This window comes from Medicago sativa, chromosome 1 (assembly GCF_051527215.1).
Source record: "Medicago sativa cultivar Bolivia chromosome 1, Bolivia_mono, whole genome shotgun sequence".
In the NCBI taxonomy this organism is placed as follows: Eukaryota; Viridiplantae; Streptophyta; class Magnoliopsida; order Fabales; family Fabaceae; genus Medicago; species Medicago sativa.
In genome coordinates, this window is record NC_140749.1 from 55,637,241 (window position 1) to 55,660,616 (window position 23,376).

At 33.7% G+C, this 23,376-nt stretch overlaps 2 protein-coding genes across 6 annotated transcripts; one reads left to right on the forward strand and one right to left on the reverse strand.

Annotated features, from left to right (window-relative positions):
* Positions 1-1,916: 1,916 nt before the first annotated feature.
* LOC146955560 (RNA helicase family protein) lies at positions 1,917-12,383 on the forward strand. 3 transcript variants are annotated; one of them, XM_085722027.1, is made up of 16 exons: positions 1,917-2,284; positions 2,554-2,699; positions 3,661-3,760; positions 3,846-4,070; positions 4,194-4,289; positions 4,553-4,828; positions 5,518-5,721; positions 5,836-5,991; positions 7,018-7,110; positions 8,993-9,207; positions 10,038-10,197; positions 10,324-10,597; positions 10,683-10,875; positions 10,966-11,152; positions 11,395-11,763; positions 11,867-12,383. In XM_085722027.1, exons 1-16 carry the CDS (start codon positions 1,994-1,996, stop codon positions 11,993-11,995), a joined length of 3,114 nt encoding a protein of 1,037 aa, XP_085578153.1. In that variant the 5' UTR covers positions 1,917-1,993; the 3' UTR covers positions 11,996-12,383. The 3 variants fall into 3 exon arrangements, with proteins under 3 accessions (XP_085578153.1, XP_085578148.1, XP_085578160.1); XM_085722034.1 differs by having other exon boundaries at positions 2,025-2,284; positions 3,657-3,760; XM_085722022.1 differs by having other exon boundaries at positions 3,846-4,289.
* A 3,636-nt stretch (positions 12,384-16,019) lies between these two features.
* Positions 16,020-20,753, reverse strand: LOC146955561 (uncharacterized). Of its 3 annotated transcripts, XM_085722042.1 has the most exons (8): positions 20,577-20,748; positions 19,466-19,559; positions 18,416-18,487; positions 17,911-18,000; positions 17,723-17,765; positions 16,795-16,901; positions 16,570-16,665; positions 16,020-16,448 (listed from the first exon to the last, which is right to left on the reverse strand). In XM_085722042.1, the coding sequence occupies exons 1-8, from the start codon at positions 20,597-20,599 to the stop codon at positions 16,224-16,226; spliced, it is 750 nt and encodes a 249-aa protein (XP_085578168.1). In that variant the 5' UTR covers positions 20,600-20,748; the 3' UTR covers positions 16,020-16,223. The 3 variants fall into 3 exon arrangements, with proteins under 3 accessions (XP_085578168.1, XP_085578164.1, XP_085578162.1); XM_085722038.1 differs by lacking the exon at positions 19,466-19,559 and having other exon boundaries at positions 20,577-20,753; XM_085722036.1 differs by lacking the exon at positions 20,577-20,748 and having other exon boundaries at positions 19,466-19,776.
* Positions 20,754-23,376: the final 2,623 nt, after the last annotated feature.

Below are 23,376 nucleotides of genomic sequence, written 5' to 3' on the forward strand. Positions count from 1 at the left end.
CAACATTTCAACAAAAAAAAAAACAAGCATATTGAAAAGTTGTAGATCATGTGTATGTGAAAAATTTGATTTTTGGTAAGTTCACAATTTGATGTAAGTGTAAAACTTTTGTTTTGGTCTGTGAGAAACCACATCCCGATGTTGGTTCGTGGGAAACTACACATTTGTGTTGGTTTGTGAGAGACCACACATTTTAGTACGAGTGACCCTATAACCTTATAAGGAGTGGTTATATTTCATAATCATTTGAATGTGATAAGCCTTGTAAGAACATTTTATAGATCTTAGTATTGGCTAGGACGCTACCCTAAAACCCTATAGACACTTTATTTTCAGACCTTGATCTCGACCCACCATCGAAAAGGTATACCCCATATATGTAAGTGAGAACAAAAATGAAAGGGTAAACCACCATTTTGGTTTATGAATGTCTTAGATAGGGTCATTGTAGTCATCAAATGTATCAAAATTGCAAAGGCTTCAACAAGTGTATCTTTTATTAGTTATTTTTGACATCAAATATATTTTTAAGCTATAAATTTGGTCATTGAATGTGTTTTTCGTTGATCAATTTTGTTAATAAAATTACTAACAAACAAGACCAGATATATGTGTTTACAATTTCAATACATTCATACCCTACGGTGACAACACAATGAAATAATAACACCACTTTATATGTAATCATGTTTGAAGCAAAACTAAAGACAATGAGAACATATCTTAATACAATTTTCAATAATTAAGATTAAACTTGTGAATAACGACAAAAAAGACTCATGTTGGCTAAAAGATGACTTACCAAGAAAAAGAGAAAATAAGATGATTGTGGAATGACCCATGACGCCCAAAAGATGACTTACGATGCTCGTTTTTTGAACTAATCACTTGTAGTATGAGAAATTTCAAGATTTGAGCCGACAAAAGAGGTGAGAGAAAGTTAAAGACCTATTTTTGTTTACAGAGATATTCAATGTGGCATAATAAGCATTGACACATCATAAATAAATAAATATGCAACATCATTAAAAAAATGACAAAAAAACGACATTGGGGACAAAATAAAATAAAAAAGCTAAATAAAGAAAAAAAAACGAGAGGACCAACACTTCATTTTTCTTTTAAAAAAAGAAAATAAAAAATGTATTTAAGCTTCAAAATTATTATTTCTAATAACAAGTCTCAACCCTATTTTGAATCCTCTAATTCCGAGAACAAAGAGTTCTATTGTTTTTTGAAAGAGAGAACATAGAATTCTTGATAATCCGAAGTTGGATCATAACATTGTCTGATAATTTTTTTTCTAAAATCAAACTTAAGAGCCCGTTTGTTATAGCTTTTTTAAGAAAAAAATCACTTTTTTTAAACAAATAATCACTTTTAAGAGTTTTGCATCCGTTTGTAACAGATTTTTAAAAAAATCAGAATCTAAAAATAATCTAAAAACAGCTTCAAATGAGAAGCTGTTAGGAGCAGCTTAAAATAAAATAGATTTTTTTAGAGGAGAGAGAAAATATAATTTAAAAGATTGAACTAATTTTGTAACAAAAAAATCCCTTTTATATAGTTGTATCCAAACAAACTAGATTATTTGTTTAAAAAAAGTGATTTTTATTACAGTAAACAAACGCAAAATAGATTCTGATTTTTCATATAATTTCTAAAATATAATCTCTAAATTATTTTATATATCAAAATCACTTTTATTTTAATCCGTAACAAACGGGCCCTAAATTTTCTCAAATAATTTGTTATTTAGTGGATCTCATTAATCATGCTAGTTTAATTACTTGTTTCTGTGTATAAGAAGTAATTTTTTCTTCCTTTAACAAATGTTCTAACCAACATTTATGAGCAAGACTTGTGGAGAAAGAAAAAATCCCACTAATTTTCACTTACACGTTGCTTTTCCACACTGTGTCCACTCCCCTGTCAAGTCTCAACCATAACACCTCTTGCTATGTTCAATTCTCCACTATCTCTTCTACTATAAATGCTTCACTCCTTTCTCCGACCTAACTTTCACTCTCATCACTTCTTCTCTCTACACCCCCACGCACCCAAACTTCTTCTCTCCAACCTTCCAATCTCCACTTCTCTCATAATGTCCTACCGCCCTAACTACCAAGGCGGAGGCCGCAGAGGCAACTCCTCATCTTCCAATCGCGGTGGTGGCCGCCGTGGCGGTGGCGGCGGTGGACGTGGTGGCGGTGGACGCGGTGGTGAGCAGAGATGGTGGGACCCTGTTTGGCGTGCTGAGCGCCTTAGACAACAACAAGCAGAGGTACATTCAATTAATTTATGAAACTGTCACAGACACCGAACACAATACTGACACAGTTGTGTAGATTAAGAAAATGATTTTGTTTTATTTTACAAGAGAAAATGATAAAATTATATAATTGAATGTAATTACATGTGTCTGGGTTGGACACATACACTTGATATGTGTCAGACACCGGACATGCATTCAATCAGAAGTGTCGGTGCGTTTAAATTGTACTTTGATGAATTTGATTGTTAATAATTAGGGTTTAATTTTGTGAGTTACAGAAGGAGGTGCTTGATGAGAAAGAATGGTGGAGAAAGATAGAAACGATGAAAAGAGGAGGAGAACAAGAATTGGTTATAAAGCATTATTTCAGTATTGCAGACCAGCAAACCCTAGCTGATATGGCTTATCAACTTGAACTTTACTTGTATGAATCACTTCTTCATTTTACCATGAATTTAATTGAAACCATTTTTTAATTGTATGTTTCTAATTTTTGTCTTAAATATTTCTGTATATGTATGATAAACAATTATGCCTTGTAGGAGAAGACTTTAATATTTGATTATAGTATGTCTTTATTTTTCCTTATAAAATATAAATGAACTCTTTATTTTAGATAAGCTAAATTTGTTTGTCCGAATTAGTACTTTATTATAAAGTTTACTTAAAGAGTAGTTAGGTTTTTTTTTTTTTTTAATGAGTTCCCGTTGTGAGTGTGATACCTCCCGGCCCTGTGGTTAATGTTTGCTTCTAATTTGCTGCAATGTTAAATTGATTCTGTTGGGTGAATTAGAGGTGATTACATTTACTGTCCACTTGGGTTGGCCTAGTGGTATTGGCTTGAGATCTAGGAGTGCTCCTCTTCAAGGTCCCAGGTTTGATCCTCCTCGGTGCCAATTTGGGTGGGCTAATTTAGCTTATTCAAAAAAACATTTATTGTCCAGTTGGGGTCTGTCTGAGGATCAGCCTCGAACCAAACCATACTTGACTTTTGTTGAACTTCACAATCTAAGTCATGGGTTATTTTGGATTGAACTTGGCTGTTTATCAGAAAAGTAGGTAACAAAACAGAAATTATGTAACACCAATTACATTAACACTAGTAGTAGTATATGATATGAAATAGAAATACCTCAAGTACATTGTTGAAACAGTAGATTGCACAAATACTAGCACTACCCTTGTAAGTTTTAACTGATTCTAACTAACTGATCAAGTTAGTTCCAGTCCACCATTAGTAATATAGACCTCAGATTGCATTCAATACACCCTCGACATTTATTGATTCTACCTGTGAACATCTAAACTTAATCCGATGTATATTTTTCTGGTTTTGTCTAACATTTTAATTCTTCGTTGCTTGATTTTTACTTGCGCAAAGAAAGCCATGCATATAATAAAGGGAAGACTCTTGTTGTTAGCAAAGTTCCTTTGCCTGATTACCGTGCAGACCTTGATGAGCGTCATGGATCAACACAGAAGGAGGTGGAGTATACATACTCTATTTCAATGCCCAATTACCAATTTCTTGTTGAAAGTTTGCTAATATATCAAGTTTGATTTTCTACAGATTAAAATGTCCACAGACATAGAGAGAAGAGTAGGAAATCTTTTAAATAACTCACAGTCAACCTCACATTCAACGGCTACGGCAGCTGCTAGTTTGCCTTCTGCATCAACTGATACGGGACATAAAAAAACAATGACCAATATAAACTCTGCTTCTTCACAACAGACTGATACTTCAAGAGAGAAACTCAGTGTTGCACTCAAGGAAAGGCAGGAACTGGAGCAGGTATTGAAGCAATTAGTAGGAATTTTGACTATTAATCTAGTATCTCTTGTCTGCATCTATTGTGCCATCTATTTGACTGCTTTATGCTGTATTTTAAACATATGCGATATTGAAAACGTGCAGGCAAGTGGTAGTTTGAAGGAAATGAAATCATTTAGGGAGAAGCTTCCTGCATTTAAAATGAAGTCTGAGTTTCTGAAAGCAGTTCAAGGAAATCAGGTGTGGAGAGCTATTTATCATCATTCATGGAAATATGACTTATTAACTGTTGTTTCAAGATGCTTTTAAAATATTATATCTTTAAATCTCCATGAAAATTTAAAAGAGGGCAAACTTTGTTGCTTCATATTTAAGTGGACTAATTGTCAATGTGATGCTCAAACTGGTTGAACTTATGTTAATACTATGCTCATGTTCATTCTATAGTTCTAGCTGTAATTTTCATTCTAGAATACAGTAAAATCTGACTGGTGTTGGTGCAGGTATTGGTAGTTTCGGGAGAGACAGGCTGTGGCAAAACAACACAGCTGCCACAGTTCATTCTGGAAGAAGAAATATCTTGTTTGCGTGGAGCTGACTGCAACATAATCTGTACTCAGCCTCGTCGTGTGTCTGCAATCTCTGTTGCAGCTCGTATTTCTGCTGAAAGGGGAGAAACTCTTGGCAAAACTGTTGGATACCACATCCGTCTTGAAGCAAAACGTTCTGCGGAAACACGCCTTCTTTTTTGCACCACTGGTGTATTACTGCGGCAACTGGTATTATTAGATTCCCTTAAAACTGAACATCCTGTTTTTAAGATTTCAATTCCTGTATTAATAAAAATTTAGACAGGTATTTGAGTCTCATCTCATCAACATTATATTGTAGCCTCTATAATCAGCTAGTCATGAAGTCATTTCTTGCCAAGTCGCCATACCCATTAATTTAAATGAAAGTTGCTTTAAAATGTAAGGCATAGTAGACACTTGCATTGACAATGCATTGAGCCCATAAAAATCTTGTGTCAGGGTCGTGTTAGATATACAATAAATTACGAGCCTTCACTTAATAGATTCAGATAGTTGGTGATTAATACTTTCTTCCCTGCAGATTGTTGTAGTGATGCTTGTATTGTATGGATGTATAATTTAAAATAAAATTCATACAGTGAGTAGGAGAGGATGTAGTTAGGTATTTACAAGATTCGTTTTACTATATATCTATTTCAAATTGTAGTGATGTTTGTATGAATGTAGAATATAAAATTAAGTTCATACAGTGAGGAGGATATAATGTAGTTAAGTATTTACAAGATTAGTGTTACTATATATATATATTTTAAATTTGAAAGAGGAAAAAAAATGAAGTTAATAATATTGCAGCCTTATATGTGGGATGCTCATATGTTTTTCCTGACAGCCAATGGTGTTCACTTTTCTTTTTTATATCTTCGGTTTTTGAATAGGTACAAGACCCAGAGTTGACTGGTGTTAGTCATTTGCTGGTGGATGAAATTCATGAAAGAGGCATGAATGAAGACTTCTTAATAATAATTTTACGCGACCTTCTTCCTCGGCGTCCAGATTTACGCCTCATTCTAATGAGTGCCACAATCAATGCTGATTTGTTCTCGAAATACTTCGCAAATGCCCCAACAATGCACATACCGGTATTGCATTATTTTAAAATTTCATGTTGTTATTGACTTATTGAGTTATATATACATATTATTTCAATGCAAATTGTATTGCTTTATTTTATTTTATTTGGACATATGTGCCAGGGATTTACTTTCCCTGTGGTGGAGCATTTCCTAGAAGATGTGTTGGAGAAAACTAGATATAGCATCAAGTCGGAGTCTGACGATATTGAGGGGAATTCAAGGAGAAAAAAGAAACAACAAGATTCTAAGAAGGATCCTTTGGCTGAAATGTTTGAGGCATGTATACTTTATATATCAATCAATCCATGTATATACAATATTCGTGATTTAGAAGATACCTTGAATTATGAGCTCTTTTATCTTCACCATACTAGTTGCATGGAATTAGGACTTAAATTGACGATTCCACTGATTTTGTTTCTTGGGTCAAGTTGAATGTTGTATTCCGTAACAATAGCATTGTAACAACTGTCTTATTAATGTCACACTACGTTTTTTTCTCTCAAAGTTATGCATTCAGTTCATGATAGTGACAGAGTCGATATGGTGTTACTGTTGGGATCAAAAGATTTGTTCTTTTAAGAACCTTTTTTATTGTCACCAAAAGGTAATTAACAATTCACCATGACCGATGGGTCTTTCTGATAGCATCATCGAAGAGCGACATTTTGATAATAGACAAGCGATTTTGGTGTAGTGGTGAAATTTGTGTATGAGCAATATGGCCATGATGAGTGCTATGGACACGCTCTTTGAAAACACTCTTAACACCTACTTTCTTATTGGCTGAAACCCATGCGGGTCTCACACTTTGGAAATGGATCCAACATAAAGTGGTGAGACCCACATGGGTTTTACTAAACAAGAGAGTGAGTGCTAGAAAGATAGTGTTCCTAGAATTTCTCATATGACCATACGTCGTGACTTCAAGAATCATGAAAAATGGTTCTTTAGTTGTTGGATGCTAGTTGGGTCATATGCTTGATTTTTGGTGTGTGATATGTTCTTCTTTGACAGTGCTTCTGATGAGGTGTGGTGGGTTGGAGATTTAAGGAGTGAAAGACCTTCGTATAAAATGCTCCTCTCTTCTAGTAAAATCTTCAATCCTTTAAAAACCAAAACATGATGAAAATTTGCTTAGATTTAGCCTTTGTAGCCAACAGTCCTTGTTTTTTGCAATTTGTAATATGCTTTACACCTTTATTTCTTAAGTTTCTGCTGCCTACCAATGTCATACCCTTGCAATCATTGCTGTATATATAAATATATGAATGATACTTGCACATCTCCTTGTTTTTGCAGGACGTTGATATAGATACTCATTACAAAAGTTACAGCTCGGGTGTTAGAAAATCTCTTGAAGCTTGGTCAGGTTCACAGATTGATTTGAGTCTGGTATGTATGTCCACCATTTCCTTATTTTGCAAATGCCAGATGAATCTCTATTTTATGAATTAGAGGTACCGGCTGTGGGGAAAGTCTCTTAACTCAGTGGGTGTCCAGTCTAGAAGTGTTTGATTTTTTTGCGTGCAGCTAGTGCAGAAGTCTCTGTCGAAACTGAGTATTTCTGAGAAATTGAGTGTGCTGTGTACTCATAGCTCATCTTATTTAAAACATGAGTGCATTGGGTGTATGAGCTAACCATGAACTGATTATAGAGCTTAGTAGTAGCTACTGGTCTCTAAACAAACCTATAACTTCAACAGTAGCCTACTGTTGAAGTTATAGGTTTGTTTAGTGACCATAACAGAATAAGGTTATGCTACTCTGGACTCAATTATAAGTAAAAAATGTCTGAATTTTTGGACTCAAATATAAGCAAATGTCAACAAACCGAACCGCATTTAATGTTATTCCAAAGATACCCTTGATTAATTTTTTTAAAACTGTGAGATGAACTTTATAATTAGGAGTAGATTAGTAAATTTATCTACTTTTTTTTACATGAAACCAAGGAAATTAAATGCACGTAATTACTATTCTTAATAAATAATAAGTGTGCAAGTAGTTTTTTTTCCGCTTATAACTGAGTGCAAAGGGAGTATATAGAATAAGAGTTCAGATCTGCTTCAGTCCCAACTATTTCTAATTTTCCATTTCTCTTCACCGATGAACGATAGGTGGCAAAGCAGTATCCAGTGGCTGAGATTGAATAATCAGTAATGGTAGAAAACACATTCTTAGAAACACGTTTCATCTTCTTCCACACCCATCAAACCCTTCTGCCCTGCGATTTCGCCGCTTCTCTGCACCGTCTTGCAGTGTCGTCCTCCACTATACTGTTCTTCTCGCTTCTCCTGTCGCCACTCTTCTCTTCTTCTCGGACTGCAACAACCCAAATCACTATTCTTCCTTTGGTTTTCAAGAAATTGGTTTCATTGTTTTACATAGGTTTTGATTTTGCTGAAATTGGAGTCATTGCTTTTCATCTATGGTTTTGTTGAAACTGGTGAAAGAGGTTGTGACATGATTTTATCAAAACATTGACAAACCTGTTCAATAAAGTGGGAGGAACGGCGAGCAGTAAGGGTGTTGCCAGCGGTGAGATGGAAGGCTAGGTGGTGCGTGGTGGCGGAGCAGTGAGGGTGCTGCTAGATCCAGAGCAAAAGGAGTTCAACGGCGGCCAAAAAGATGCAACATGTTTCTGTTTTTTATTTAATCCTAGCTATTGAATGTTTGCCACGGGTCGTCCTCCACTGGAGGGAAATAGAAAACTGGACATAAGTTGAACTGGAGTAGATCTGGAGTGGACTCATTAAATAAAATTGTTGGATAAAAGTAGGAAAGGATGAGTCTTACTAGATCTTATCCTTTCCGTCCTCGTGAGCTTAGCTCAGTTGGTATGGACAATGCATAATATATGCAAGGTCCGGGGTTCGAACCCCGGCCACCACCAAAAAAAAAGATCTTATCCTTTCTAAAATTTCATGGGTATCAAAAAATCCACTAGAGTATTATGTTATTGTTGTATTCTATATTTGAGGTGGATATGCTAACGAAACTAAGATATTATTCACATCCTCTAAACTAACTACAGTAGTTTAATATTCTAATTTGTGTGAGATATACTAATGAATCCAGATAAGCATTCTAACAGCTTGCTATTTAACTTTCCTCGTTGAATGAACTGTGCATTCTATGTTCTCGGTTGAAATTGTAGTATTTCATTTCTTACCATCTTCCTTATTCGTGTTGCTCTATGCCTTTGACGAAATTTTCTAAGTTTGTTGAATCAGTTTGAAGTGTTCGTTTCAGTTTGATTACTATGATGTTTCAGGTAGAAGCAACAATTGAATATATATGTCGAAATGAAGGTGGTGGAGCAATTCTTGTATTTCTTACTGGCTGGGATGAAATCTCTAAGCTATTTGAGAATCTTGAAAAAAATTACTTACTTGGAAACCGTAGCAAGTTCTTAATCCTTCCAATACATGGTTCAATGCCTACCATCGACCAATGTGAAATATTTGACCGTCCTCCCCCTAATAAAAGGCAAGCATGTTTCTTTTGCTAATTTTGTCAGACAGTTTTTTATTGTGATAATATGCTTGGACAAGTTTTTAAAGTAAAGAATGTTTTTATATATATATATATATATATATATATATATATATATATATATATATATATATATATATATATATATGTATATGTATGCAAGAATCATGGAGGTTGAACCTTCAAACATTTTGGATCTCAAAGGGGAACTTGTGAATGGAAACCAGTTAATCGTATTTACTTGACTATATTTTCTGGAATTTCCCTGAATAAATTGTGACCCAGGACCAAATCAAGACTCCTTTCGACCTATTGTGAAAAGAAGAAAATGACTTGTCCTTGATAGACATCCTCCTAAACTGAAACAGATTTCTCTGAATTTTTAATTAATTCTTGACTATTTCTTCCAATCTAAAAGAAAATGAACGTAGTTATAAGATCGTTACTGACAAATTACTCTAATTGATAAAAATCAAAACTAGCACTTAATGATAAGGATTCTGTGACAATTTTATCAAATTTTAAAAAATATAAAGTAATCTTAATCAGCAAGAGGCTCATTGCATGACTTGAATCTGTGGTCTTACAGTAACAATTCCAACTCCGACCATTGCAAGAAGGCTCTTGTACATTTGATGGGTATATCCCAATATTCTTGGCTTAAACTCTTGGAAACCTGACTTCTACTTTTATGTGGCATTTTTAATACATTGACAAGCAGTTGATTTTTAAAGTAAAGACATGCTGTCTTTTTCTTGGATGTTACTTGAGTTTGGTATCATTTTAGCATTTTTTTTTTTATCGCTGTTGTTTTGTCATTGCAGAAAAATTGTGCTAGCAACAAATATTGCTGAGAGTAGCATCACCATAGATGATGTTGTGTATGTCATAGACTGTGGCAAAGCAAAGGAAACCAGCTATGATGCTCTTAATAAGCTTGCCAGCTTGTTGCCATCATGGATTTCAAAGGCTTCGGCACGTCAGGTATAGAAGCTGTGGAACATAACTTTTTAACAGCATAAGGCTTATTGCTCTCTTTGTACATCTGAATCTAGGCTGAGCTTGAATAACATGCTATGTTTTCTATTACTAATGGGTAGACTATTTCAGAGACGTGGTCGTGCTGGTCGAGTACAACCTGGAGTTTGTTATAGATTGTATCCAAAACTGATACACGATGCTATGCCAGAGTATCAGTTACCTGAAATCCTTCGAACACCTTTGCAAGAGTTGTGCCTGCACATTAAAAGCTTGCAGCTGGGAACTGTGGCACCATTTTTAGGGAAAGCACTTCAGCCGCCAGATTCTCTTGCTGTTCAAAATGCTATAGAACTTCTGAAGACAATTGGGGCATTAGATAATAATGAGGAGCTTACTCCACTGGGTATATTGTACTGGACATGCTTGTCTTCTCAGGCTATTTTTAGTCTAATCTTTAGATGTTATCTGAGCTAATTTGGTCTTTACAGGTCGGCATCTTTGTACTGTACCTTTGGACCCAAATATAGGGAAGATGCTTCTCATGGGTTCTATCTTTCAGTGTCTCAGTCCTGCCTTAACTATTGCTGCTTCTCTTGCTTACCGCAACCCATTTGTCCTACCTATAAACAGAAAAAAAGAAGCTGATGAAGCAAAAAGATCTTTTTCTGCTGACTCTTGCAGGTTAGTTATTGATATGGGTCGATTGTTCATTCAAATTGACTACTTTAACCATGCTTGTGCTTGCTAATTATAAGTATATTTTTTATTCAGTGATCATTTAGCCCTTCTTGAAGCTTTTGAACAATGGAAGGACGCAAAAAGTTGGGGGGATGAAAAGAATTTTTGTTGGGAAAATTTCCTATCCCCAGTGACCTTGCGGTTGATTGATGATATGAGAACACAATTTCTCGATTTGTTATCTGATATTGGGTTTGTTGACAAGTCAAAGGGTGTCCAAGTAAGCCCTTGTCCCATTTTCTTTAAAAATATTAATTGAAGCACTTTCTCCCATCTTCTCTCCCTATTTAGTGTCTTACTCTTGAATGAACTTAAAATACTTTTTTTCCCCTATTGACTAATTATATTAGTCTGGGCACTTCTCCCATTTTCTGTTTAACTCTGACAAAAGACAACTGAAGTTTATTCGAAATTGAGAACAAGGATATGGATGTGTATCAATCTTGATGTATATCTCTGCAGGCTTACAACCAATACAGTCATGATTTGGAGATGGTTTGTGCAATTCTTTGTGCTGGTCTCTACCCTAATGTTGTGCAGTGCAAAAGAAGGGGACAACGGACAGCATTCTACACTAAAGAAGCCGGGAAGGTTGACATTCATCCCTCTTCTGTTAATGCCGGAGTTCATTCCTTCCCTCTGCCCTACTTAGTATATAGTGAAAAAGTGAAAACAACCAGCATCTATATTAGAGACTCTACCAACATTTCAGATTATGCCCTACTTCTATTTGGTGGTAATCTTGACCCTAGCAAAAATGGCGAGGGCATTGAGATGCTTGGGGGTTACCTTCATTTCTCTGCTTCTAAGAGTGTCATTGAGTTGATAAAGGTAATTTTCCTCTTTTTCCAACAAAATCTCTAATGCTTTTCCTTTGTAACTTGTTTCTGAGCCATGCTTACATAAAGCAATCTCATCGTAACTGAATATGCAGAAATTGCGTGGGGAGCTTGACAAGCTTCTAAACAGAAAAATTGAAGAACCAGGTTTTGACATTTCTGATGAAGGAAAAGCAGTGGTTGCTGCTGCTATTGAATTGCTTCATAATCAAGTCATGCAATAATTTCTTTTTCCAGGGCTGACGGTTCTTTGTGCTGCCATTCATTAGCTGTTATAATAAATTAAGTTTGACGATTTTGCTAGCGATATTATTATAATATCTGGAATGTATATGTACAATATCTATTTATTTATTTTTTTTTTTTTTGGGTTAAAAAGGACATATAGTACTCGACAAGGGAAGGACAAAGAGGGATAGAAACATCAGAATTTTCTCATTAGGGAAACTGAGTTAGCATTGGGCCACATATACCCATTGGTATGATATTTATCTTAGGATGTCATACCTATATTTTACTAGACAGACTATGCTTTTTGATATACTGATTTTTGTAGAAGTTATATTAAGATGCTATGATTTAATTCATATTTAACTTCTTGCTGTTAAGTTACCTAATAGGGGTTCATTTTGCACTTTTATATTTACATTTTTAAGTTCTTTTTTCTTAGCTTTTACAGCTCTTGAAAAAATGTCCAGTAAAAGAAAAATTCTTGAAATTTATTTATGTAGCACGTGCACAACTTTTAGAATGACAAAACCATTTGCAACTATATCTTGTTGGCTATGTTTTTTCTTTAACTTCCTTGATTTAAACATTTGTACTTTGAATGATTTATACTTTTTTTGGTTCCACGCAATTAGAATTAATTCTTGAGGTGTAAAATTGATTGATTTGTTTGGTTACTCTCGAGTAGGATTTCTAGCTTGAGTTTCAATGTGATTTAGAATTAATTCTTGAGCTGTAAAATTGATTGATTTGTTTGGCTACTCTCGAGCAGAATTAATTTTGCCTTAAGTTAGGATTTCTAGCTTGAGTTTCAACGTGATTTTTACACTAAAATTTATTGTTCAATTCACTTAAAAAATAGTTGTTATTGCAGAACGAACAAACACCATTTAACGTCCTTCAAAAATCAAAATTCTAAATGCTAATTCCATCGATATGATTTTGTAAGTGTCTTGACAATTTGAAATACCATATATATGAAATAATTGTTCTGTCAAATTGTTTTACATCAGTTAGATCAGTCAAAATGTGCATTCGATCAAGTAGTTTAGTTAGAGGTAATGATGTGTCATGTTATGTGACACCCGTGGCTTCTCTATGTTGATGACACATCGCACATAATGCTAAATGGAACTAAAATCTATTGAAATTAGAACGTCCAGAATAAAATTATTATTGAAATATGCATTTAATCTTATTTAACAAACAATTAAATATAATTTTCTTACAAGGTTAGTTATTTTTCACTTACATACTACTTCCATCTTTAAATATGTGACTCACTTGATTTTTTTGTTTCTCTTCATAATTCTCTTAAAGCTTTCAACTGTATTAGTTATTTCTTTATTCACATACCCCATGAGACCCTCTTGTAAAAATAATACTATCAGTTATCAACAAATTTAGTATTACCAACAATTTTCTCAATTTTTTGTGATTTTGCCATGAAGATCTTATGTTTACGGATGTAGGAAGTAATATACTATACCAACTCCCTATTTAACTCACATATAATTTTTATGATAAATTGAAATTATTTATTTAATAGTGTCAATCAAATTTTCCCTTTGATGGTAAAAGACCGTCATTCATTCTTTTATGTATTTTCAACTTCAACTCAACACTAACTTATTCCCTCAAAAGTAACCAAAAATGTTGACTACTCATCTCCATAGACCCCTTTTCTATCTCAAGGCCTTACTATTTTCTCTCCATTTCTGCACCCATTCAATCTCATTTCCACTCTCCTACCTCATCCACAATTTTGCCTTCTCCTCAAAAATTTCTGGTGAATCGTGTAATCCCAACCTACGAAATTATGTATACATTCTTGCAACCAGACAAGGACACTATTGCTTGTGTAACACACAATCCAAGTTTGCTTTCTGACAATCTTGTGCAACATAACATTAGTGTTGATTAAGAATGGAGTGAAAGACTCAAACATTGCAAGGTTGCTTCGAGCGCAAGGTACTCAACACAACCAACATTCTGAAGGTGGTGGAAGAATTAAAGTAATTGGGGTTTAATCCTTCAAAATCTTTTTTCTCAATAGCATTTAAGAACGGTAACCAAAACCAGGTGAAAAGAGACAGTTGATGCCTTTAAGAGATGGGGTTGGTCTGATGAAGATGTTCTACAAACAGCCTCATTGTATGTTAACCTCCATTCATAAAATAAATGTAGTGATGAAGTTTTGGATCGATCAATTGAGTATGGCCATTGCCAAATGGTTTAGGGTCTCAGTTCTGCTGATGGAGGGTTAGCGGAAAAAAAAGAACGCAAGTTTCCCGGTATTTAAGCCTGAATTTGTTATCATGTTCTGTATTTGATTTGAATATTTTTCGTACAGACCTTGGTTGTAGCTAGTTTAGCTAACTTGTTTCATTTCCTACTAGGACAAATGTTGGTTTTTTTATGATTGATATTTTATTTTTCAAAATCATGATGTATATTAGTCGTACTTGTAATAATACCTAACGATTTGCCAATAATACATGTAAAAGTTGAATTCTTCTTGCATATATGAGCATGGAATACTCTTTTGTGAGTGTCATTTCTTCTTCCATGTTTGTTTAGTCCAATAATTTATAACATAAGTTATGCTATGCTGAACTATGTTGCTGAGTTCGAACTAATTTTAGGTTCTGGTTGCAATTTTTGTTAATTTGCAAATATAAAGAATGCAAATAATGACAGATGCAGCTGTCATAATGTTCGCGGTACAATTGTAAAGAGCTCCCAAATTCCAATATGAAGGCTGTAATTAGGGTTATCAATATCAATTATTCAAAATATTATGCAATTAGCATTCTTAGTCTATCCTTACATAGCACTTTATGCTGCTTGTTATTTTTACATTTTGGCCAACTGATATAGATATGGTAGAATCAGGTTTGAATATCATAGTTCAGATGTATGTAATGTCTTGATTAATTGCCATTTTGTCCATGTTCTGCATTTTATATGAGTACATCATTCATTGAACAATGAAAATGCTTAAATAACCTGTTCCCAGGACTATTTGGGAAAATATTGGACTTAACTTCTTTCGGATATTGTCTCACGTCTAAACCGGATATGTGTATTCTGGTAAAGTATTTTCTGGATGCAATTAATGGTTAATTTTATCCTTCACCCTCTTACTAATCTATAGCCTTTAGTACTATAGGTTGAGTACTAAACCAATAGCTTACCTCGCCTATTGGATCTTATACAACAAAATCATATATGTTTCATTTGATTTAAATAAAATAAGATTTGATTCGATTAACATTATTTAAACTACAACCAAGTTATTTGATTTTCTGAACTTATCTTGTGTATGAAGCTGAAGGTTTCTGTGAGGCGGGCCATATTTCATATGCTGTCAAATTTATCAAGTGAGCAAAGTTGGGTTATAGCAATGACAACATGAAGTATTTGGTGGACAAGGAACGACATTGAGTGGGAGGGTTGTATTAGAAGTAGCTTTGAGGTTCCAAGAAGAGCTTTAAATGCATTACAAGATTGGAGGGCAGTGCACGCGAACCACAGTGCAGCCTCGGATCACAGCAGATCGGGAAGCAATATCAGATGGCGAAAACTACCAGGAGGCACACTAAAATGAACATAGATGCGGCTCTTTTTCCAATCAAGAACAAGTTTGGTTACGGCTTATGTTTGAGAGATGAAAGAGGCCAAATGATTCAAACATGCACAACATGGATGGCAGGAAGCCGAACACCAACAGAAGTAGAAGCCTACGAAACAATTCTGGAACAATCATCACATTCATATCGAAATGTATTGGAACTTGCAAGAGAACTCTCCTAATTCCAAATTAAAACTTGCATTAATATGCATGCTCTTATACAATCAAACCTGCAAAATTATGCAGGTCCTCTATAAGCTCCAATCGATCCTTTAACAGAAAACCAAGCCTAACTTCCCTTATTTTTAACTCATCTAATGCAAGAATAAGTCATATCACAATCAATAGATTTTGTCGGTACAAGATATTGCATTGGAGCCATCATATCCTATCAAGAATGGTTAGAAACCTTCAAATCACAGAAAACCAATCATGTGTATCAAACAGACCCTGAATCAAATTTGCAAATAATCATTTCACAACAAGTACTTATTTAAAGGTAACCATGTGAAAGTCACATGCCTTAACATGGCTGAAAGATTTTATTCAAAGTTTATAAAGAAGGGAAAGGGCATGAATGGAGGAAGCACTTAAGATGGTGGAGTTGGGTTCGGCTTAAACAACCCTAGATTTTTTGTGAGACTTGTATAACACGGAATCATAAGCTTTAAAAGACGAGGTGAAGGTTGATTGTCAACACTTGCCAACATCCTGTCCAAAGCTCGACCAACTGCAAAAAAACGATCTGGTGTAGCACAGACATACGCCAAACCATCATCATCTGACAGAATTTTCTCGACGATAAATGTTGCAACCTGTAGTGATATACACATTTCATTAGGAATTATAATTGGTAACTAAATTACAAGTGGTTTTGTTGAAACTTTAAAGTGTAGTTTTTATCAAAATTGTGGTGGTTCATGGTGATAAACTCACAGTTTTTGACAATTCTTTGCCAATTTCCATATTGCGTAGGCACAACGGCATTACTTCAGTTGCGAGTAGGAAGCCTATTGCTTCCTTAGTCTTAACCTGTGAATATCATGTATCAACAAATGGAAATTGTTACAATTGACAAAATACAAACATAAATTATACACATAAAAATAGAATAAAACAAATCAATCAATCATGAAAAAAAAAATAAAAATAGAATAATACCTTTACCATGGCAGCAATGACTCCAAGACTCGCAAGTCTTAAATCTTCAAATGGAGCTAACTTACTTGATGTATTAAGGAAGGGATACAGATATATAGGTATGTTAGCTGCATATAAGAAAAGGTAAATTTGAATAATAAAAAGACAATATAAATTTCTTCAAATGTTGCCTTTTTATGAGGAAAAATGATGTTAAGATAATGTCAAATTGCTCCCCTTGTATTTCATATAAAAAATAAACAATAATAAGCATTTGAGTTTAATTTAAATGCTTTTACTTACAGATGTTTGTGACAATATAAACATTGAAAGCAAAAAATACAAGTCACTAGAGAATGTATGACTACCTGCAAAATAAATTAGAGAGAAAGTTCAATTTTTCACATAGAATTTAGTTACTAACCTAAGACCTACTTTGTAGTTGGTATATCCATTTTTATACAAAAAAAATCATTTTATTAGAGAATAAAGAAGGAATAAGATTTGTACCAAAAAAAGAAAAAGAAAAGAAGGCATAAGATAATTATTTCGATCAATAATTTATGCAATATATCATATGATAAAAAAGTTTAGATGAGTGGAATAATATCTAACGGAGGGAGGATTTTACCATCAATTTATGTGACATATTTATCATAGAGAAATATAAAATCCCAAGTCAATGTGTAGTTTGAGCCTATTTGTTTGGTTTCTAACCCTCATTTCTAGCAATTATAAATCCCAACAAATTTCCTTGAAGGATAGTGGTAAATTATATTAACTACTAACATTTAACTATAAAAATTCACATTAAGTTGTTAGTATCTTCATGGCATTCTTGCAATATAAGTTGTAGTCATAACACTATCAAATTAAATTATGTGAAATTGACAAGTACAATAATAGTTGGAAATTAAGATTAATAAATTAATAAACAAATTAAAATTACCTTTCATGAATGAAAACTTTGTGTCAGGGTGGGAAGCCACACACTGTAACAAAATCATGAGAGAAAGATGCTAAAGATATTAGTTTTTCGTATAAGAAGAAAATAAAAACAACGGAGAAAAAATTATAATATTTATGTATGGACACCTTAAACAAGATACAAAACTTGTTAGGACAAACTCATCTCACCTGAAGTAGAGCTAGAGTATTGCATATTCGAGTTGATTGTGCAGCAGTAAGATTTTCTGGTGAAAGAGCAGGATATATTGTAATTATTTCCTGAGAGAAATTTAAAATTTCACTTCATGGTAAGTGCAAGGACACCAATAATTAAGCACAATTGTAAAAGATTAAAAAATACTTAAAACAATCAAGAAACAAATTAAGCATTAGCAAGGTACTTTGACCCAATATAGAGTGAACTATTTAAAACAACTTCATAACTAAACATATCATAACCATTTAGTTTTAACTTTCCCTCGTCAACACTAAGTCACTTTGGTTGGAATTGTGAAAGTAAAAGGTTGGAAACATAAAACATAAAATGGTGAAATATTTGTGTTTACAAATAGGCCAAAAGAGAAAGAAAAATTAAGACAAGAAAATATTACAAACAATGAAAGAAGTTTCCTAGAAATTCTACTGTAAATAAAATCAGCAAGTAAATAATATAAAATGAAAGTCACTAGTATACCTGTAAAAATATTGCAATAGTACCAATTGAATTCCATAATAACGGTGCGAGTTTTTGAAACAAATCTGTCATCTGAAATATAAATAACAAAGAAAAATAAAAATATATATGTTAACTATAATATATGAGTAAGCATTTGCCAAGTACTAACAAGATTGTAACATATAAAATTCTAAAATCAAAGAAAAGCTTGTGAAACACATCAATAACCCAGGTGATTTTAGAAATGGATTTGATTCAATCAGCAACCAATGCAATCAATGATATCTATTGTTATTGAATATCGAGTAGTCGAGATATCAAGTTTATTATTTTCCCAATTCACATTGTCGATCACATGATTAGATCTAATGACTTAAACCAGATGATTACATGGATGAAATGAATTTTTTATTATAGTGAATGTGAGCTTGATTTTGTAATATTTGTTATCCTAATTTCATATTTCATTGTTCATTTGTTCCTTTTTCCTCATATATTCACTGTCACACTCTCATTTGCTTTCTCCTTTAACTACATGTATTTCTTCAACCATGTTTCATCCTGATAAAATCATGGAGTGTGACACAAAATTTTCTCATGAAATAAAGAATGATGCAATAGCTATCCAAAGCTAGGTAATAAAAAAATTTAACGCATATAAGAATATTTTATTTTTATATTCACATATAATTAACATGATAAACATAAACGAATGCTAATACAAAGCTTTGAATGATATATAGGAAAAAATAAAATATAAAAAATCCTAATTAAAATTTTCATTTTTCTCAAGATACACAAACAATATAGCTTTTTGACTCATTTGGGATCAAAACCACATCCTAATTCTTATAAAATACCAAATGGTTCAATTGAGTAAAAAAAATATAAATGGGGCTAGTCTCGTAACATGGTGCATCGGAGTTTGAATCTCCCATAGAGAGTATTCACATTTAATATAGTGTGTGTCAACTTGTATGGGATTGGAGCTTAGTTGTGAATTCAGTGAAAAACATTAAAAAAAAAAAAAAAAAGACCCCATAAATTGAAAGATGTATGGGTACAAACCTTAGAGAGCAAATGAAGAGCATTTTCTCGTAGATCGGGGTTGCTCAGTTCAATAACAAGACGCTCAGCATACAACATCTTGTTGCCAATGGTGCTGGAGGCAGATGTAACAGGAAAAAATTCATTATTCTTCAAGGAGGGTGATTGAGGGGGGAAATTCGCCATTGATGGATGAGATTTATTTGATGTTTGTTCGAATTTATCACTTGGATTTGAGTTTGAGTTTTATTTATCTACGCGATGATGTAATATTGTAAGTGAGAAAATGATGAGCGAGCAAGTGTGGCAATATGGAATGACAATCCAACACGTGTTTTGCATGCCAGTGGGACTATCCATTGACTATAGGCTATGATAACAAGGAAACGTCTATGTAGAGCCACATAAAGAAAGTTGAAATTCGAGCAATTAGCATTGGAAATTGTAGCGACCCCGACTCTTTTATTATTTTTGTTTATATCTTTATCTACTATCTACATTAAAGTATAGTTATACTAGTACAAAAGTCATTAGATTTCACTCCTAAATCAATGTTGTTTTTCATAATTATAATTTTATGGAAACACAATACAAAATATCAATTGATTAACATAATATTTTTTTTGGCTTAAATGAACTGTTGATGCCCCTATTTTACCAAAAATATCATTTTAGTCCCCCCAGTTCAAAATTCAAGTTTTGGTCCCCAGTTTCACGTATTGTTGCGACTTTAGTCCCAACTCAAATATTTTTCCCTAAAAATGGCAACAAGATAAACATAAACGAATGCTAATACAAAGCTTTGAATGATATATAGGAAAAAATAAAATATAAAAAATCCTAATTAAAATTTTCATTTTTCTCAAGATACACAAACAATATAGCTTTTTGACTCATTTGGGATCAAAACCGCATCCTAATTCTTACAAAATACCAAATGGTTAAATTGAGTAAAAAAATATAAATGGGGCTAGTCTCGTAACATGGTGCATCAGAGTTTGAATCTCCCATAGAGAGTATTCACATTTAATATAGTGTGTGTCAACTTGTATGGGATTGGAGCTTAGTTGTGAATTCAGTGAAAAACATTAAAAAAAAGACCCCATAAATTGAAAGATGTATGGGTACAAACCTTGGAGAGCAAATGAAGAGCATTTTCTCGTAGATCGGGGTTGCTCAGTTCAATAACAAGACGCTCAGCGTACAACATCTTGTTGCCAATGGTGCTGGAGGCAGATGTAACAGGAAAAAAGTCATTATTCTTCAAGGAGGGTGATTGAGGGGGGAAATTTGTCATTGATGGATGGGATTTATTTGATGTTTGTTCGAATTTATCACTTAGATTTGAGTTTTATTTATCTACGCGATGGTGTAATATTGTAAGTGAGAAAATGATGAGCGGGCAAGTGTGGCAATATGGAATGACAATCCAACACGTGTTTTGCATGCCAGTGGGACTATCCATTGACTATAGGCTATGATAACAAGGAAACGTCTATGTAGGGCCACATAAAGAAAGTTGAAATTCGAGCAATTAGCATTGGAAATTGTAGCGACCCCGACTCTTTTATTATTTTTGTTTATATCTTTATTTACTATCTACATTAAAGTATAGTTATACTAGTACAAAAGTCATTAGATTTCACTCCTAAATCAATGTTGTTTTTCACAATTATAATTTTATGGAAACACAATACAAAATATCAATTGATTAACATAATATTTTTTTGGCTTAAATGAACTGTTGATGCCCCTATTTTACCAAAAATATCATTTTAGTCCCCCCACTTCAAAATTCAGGTTTTGGTCCTCAGTTTCACGTATTGTTGCGACTTTAGTCCCAACTCAAATATTTTTCCCTAAAAATGGTGACTTTTAGCCCAAATAGTAGTGATTCTTTGTATTTTCTCTTCAAATTCAAAATTGAAGAAATTCCCACTTTTGGTGAGCCAAAATTCACCTTTTTTTTTGGCTAAAAATATGGGTTCTAACCAAAATTGCAATAAAATGTACAATTAGGGGATCAAAATTCGAATTTTGAAATGGGGGGAGGGGGGATTGGGGTTTCGTTTCAAGTAAGGGAATAGAAAATTCATTTAAGCCTTTTTTTTTTGTCGCACTTGCTTTTTAATCATAAGCAATAATATCTATCCTATTTTGTTGCATACTAGTAATCGCTATATCTCTTGTAACAACAATGTTTTTGCCACCAAAACTAATTGCCTGTTGAATATTGTTATAGCTCCACTGAACATGTTTCTGTTCCACCTCTTTTTGCCACCACTGTTACCGTCGCCATACTGCCTTCGACGACTGTTTATGACATATCCTATTATGTTATCTATAGCATATTTTTCAATCATTTTTATTTAGTTTTAATCCAAAATAGAGGCGTATTAGAACAATTGCCTATGGTTTTCAGGACATTTTGTAATGTTTTCTATCTGAGTCATGTAATTCTAGTTTTTCCCGAAACAATAAAATTCTAGCGTGTTTTGATGTAATTCATGAAGAAATCATGCAAATCGGCAAATCAAAACATATTGAAGACTTGTGAAGATCTTGGGAAGACAATGAATGAAGATTCAAGAGGCCTCGGAAAACATTACAAAGGGAGGAATTCTATTCCCAAGTCCCAAGACATCTTATACGGAAGAAAACACCCAAAAGACAAAGAAACAATCAATTACGCGCGATAATATAAAACCCATGGGTCTAGGGCATGATCCATGCGCCTGTGGCATGCACCATCCGACTAGGGCATGGGATTTTATATATGCACCCAGCCATGCTGGGAGTGGGTCAAAACTGCTTTTTATACTTTCTAAGTGGAATAAGCTTGTTTTTCAGCCCAAACCCAGGTGTAAACCAAGCCTATAAATACAACTCATCTCATTAATAATTTTTCATTCAGAACGAAGCGGTTCAAGAGGAAGGCAAGAACTAGGAGCTTCAGGCTCACTCTAAGTCTCTTGAGTATATTTTATTTCTTTTGTGATTTGTCTTTAGTTACCATGAGTAACTAAACTCTATTAGGGTAAGATTTTAAGATGAACCTCTATTTTATTTGTTGGATAATTAAATCAGCATAGTAACTTTACTCTTCTTTCATCCTTGGTAAGGTAGACGTTATAAGGCTACCCGTCTGTAGAACTACCAAGAGAGGTAGTATGTTGATGTACTTCTAAGATTCATTTATGACGGGACCTTTAGGACCATTGAAAATTTAGAAACGCTAATCTAAGTCTATGTTTCAATTACCTCTTAGAGAGTAAGACCTCACTCTGATATTTCTTACGAAGGTGTACGGATCCTATAGGATTGACAATATTAGACCGTAGTACGCATATAACTTTAATGCGATCAATAGGTGTAACTCAATAGCGGGAGGGGAATACAACCATGACCTCTGAGAGAGTAAGGACCCACATGTTCAAACTCGTGTGATCAATTGGTGCAACTCGATAGCTGGTAGGATAATAAAACCCCACAAACTCATCACTTTTATGAGAGACATTTAAGCAATCCCTGAATAAGGCTTGACCATTAATTAATTCCAACAACTGAAAAGAAGGGATTCGAAGAATCCTAACCGCCGCTAGCATTTTGCAATCAAAACATATTACTCCTAAACTCTTGCTCTACTGCAAACAAACTAAATTGCTAAACCTCCCCTTTATCTTTAATTTTATTTATTGTTTTGTTGTTCCCAAATAAGTAACGCGAATTGCCTGGTTGGAACGACAATCCATGTGGATACGATACTCTACTTACTACTTTATTACTTTGTAAACGATTTGGTACACTTGCTTAAATCAGACCATCAAGTTTTTGGTGTCGTTGTTGGGGATTGTTGATATTTTCGACGAGACAATTAAATTACTTAATCGTAATTGTTTTTATTTTTTTCGTCTTTTATTTATTTTCGTTTT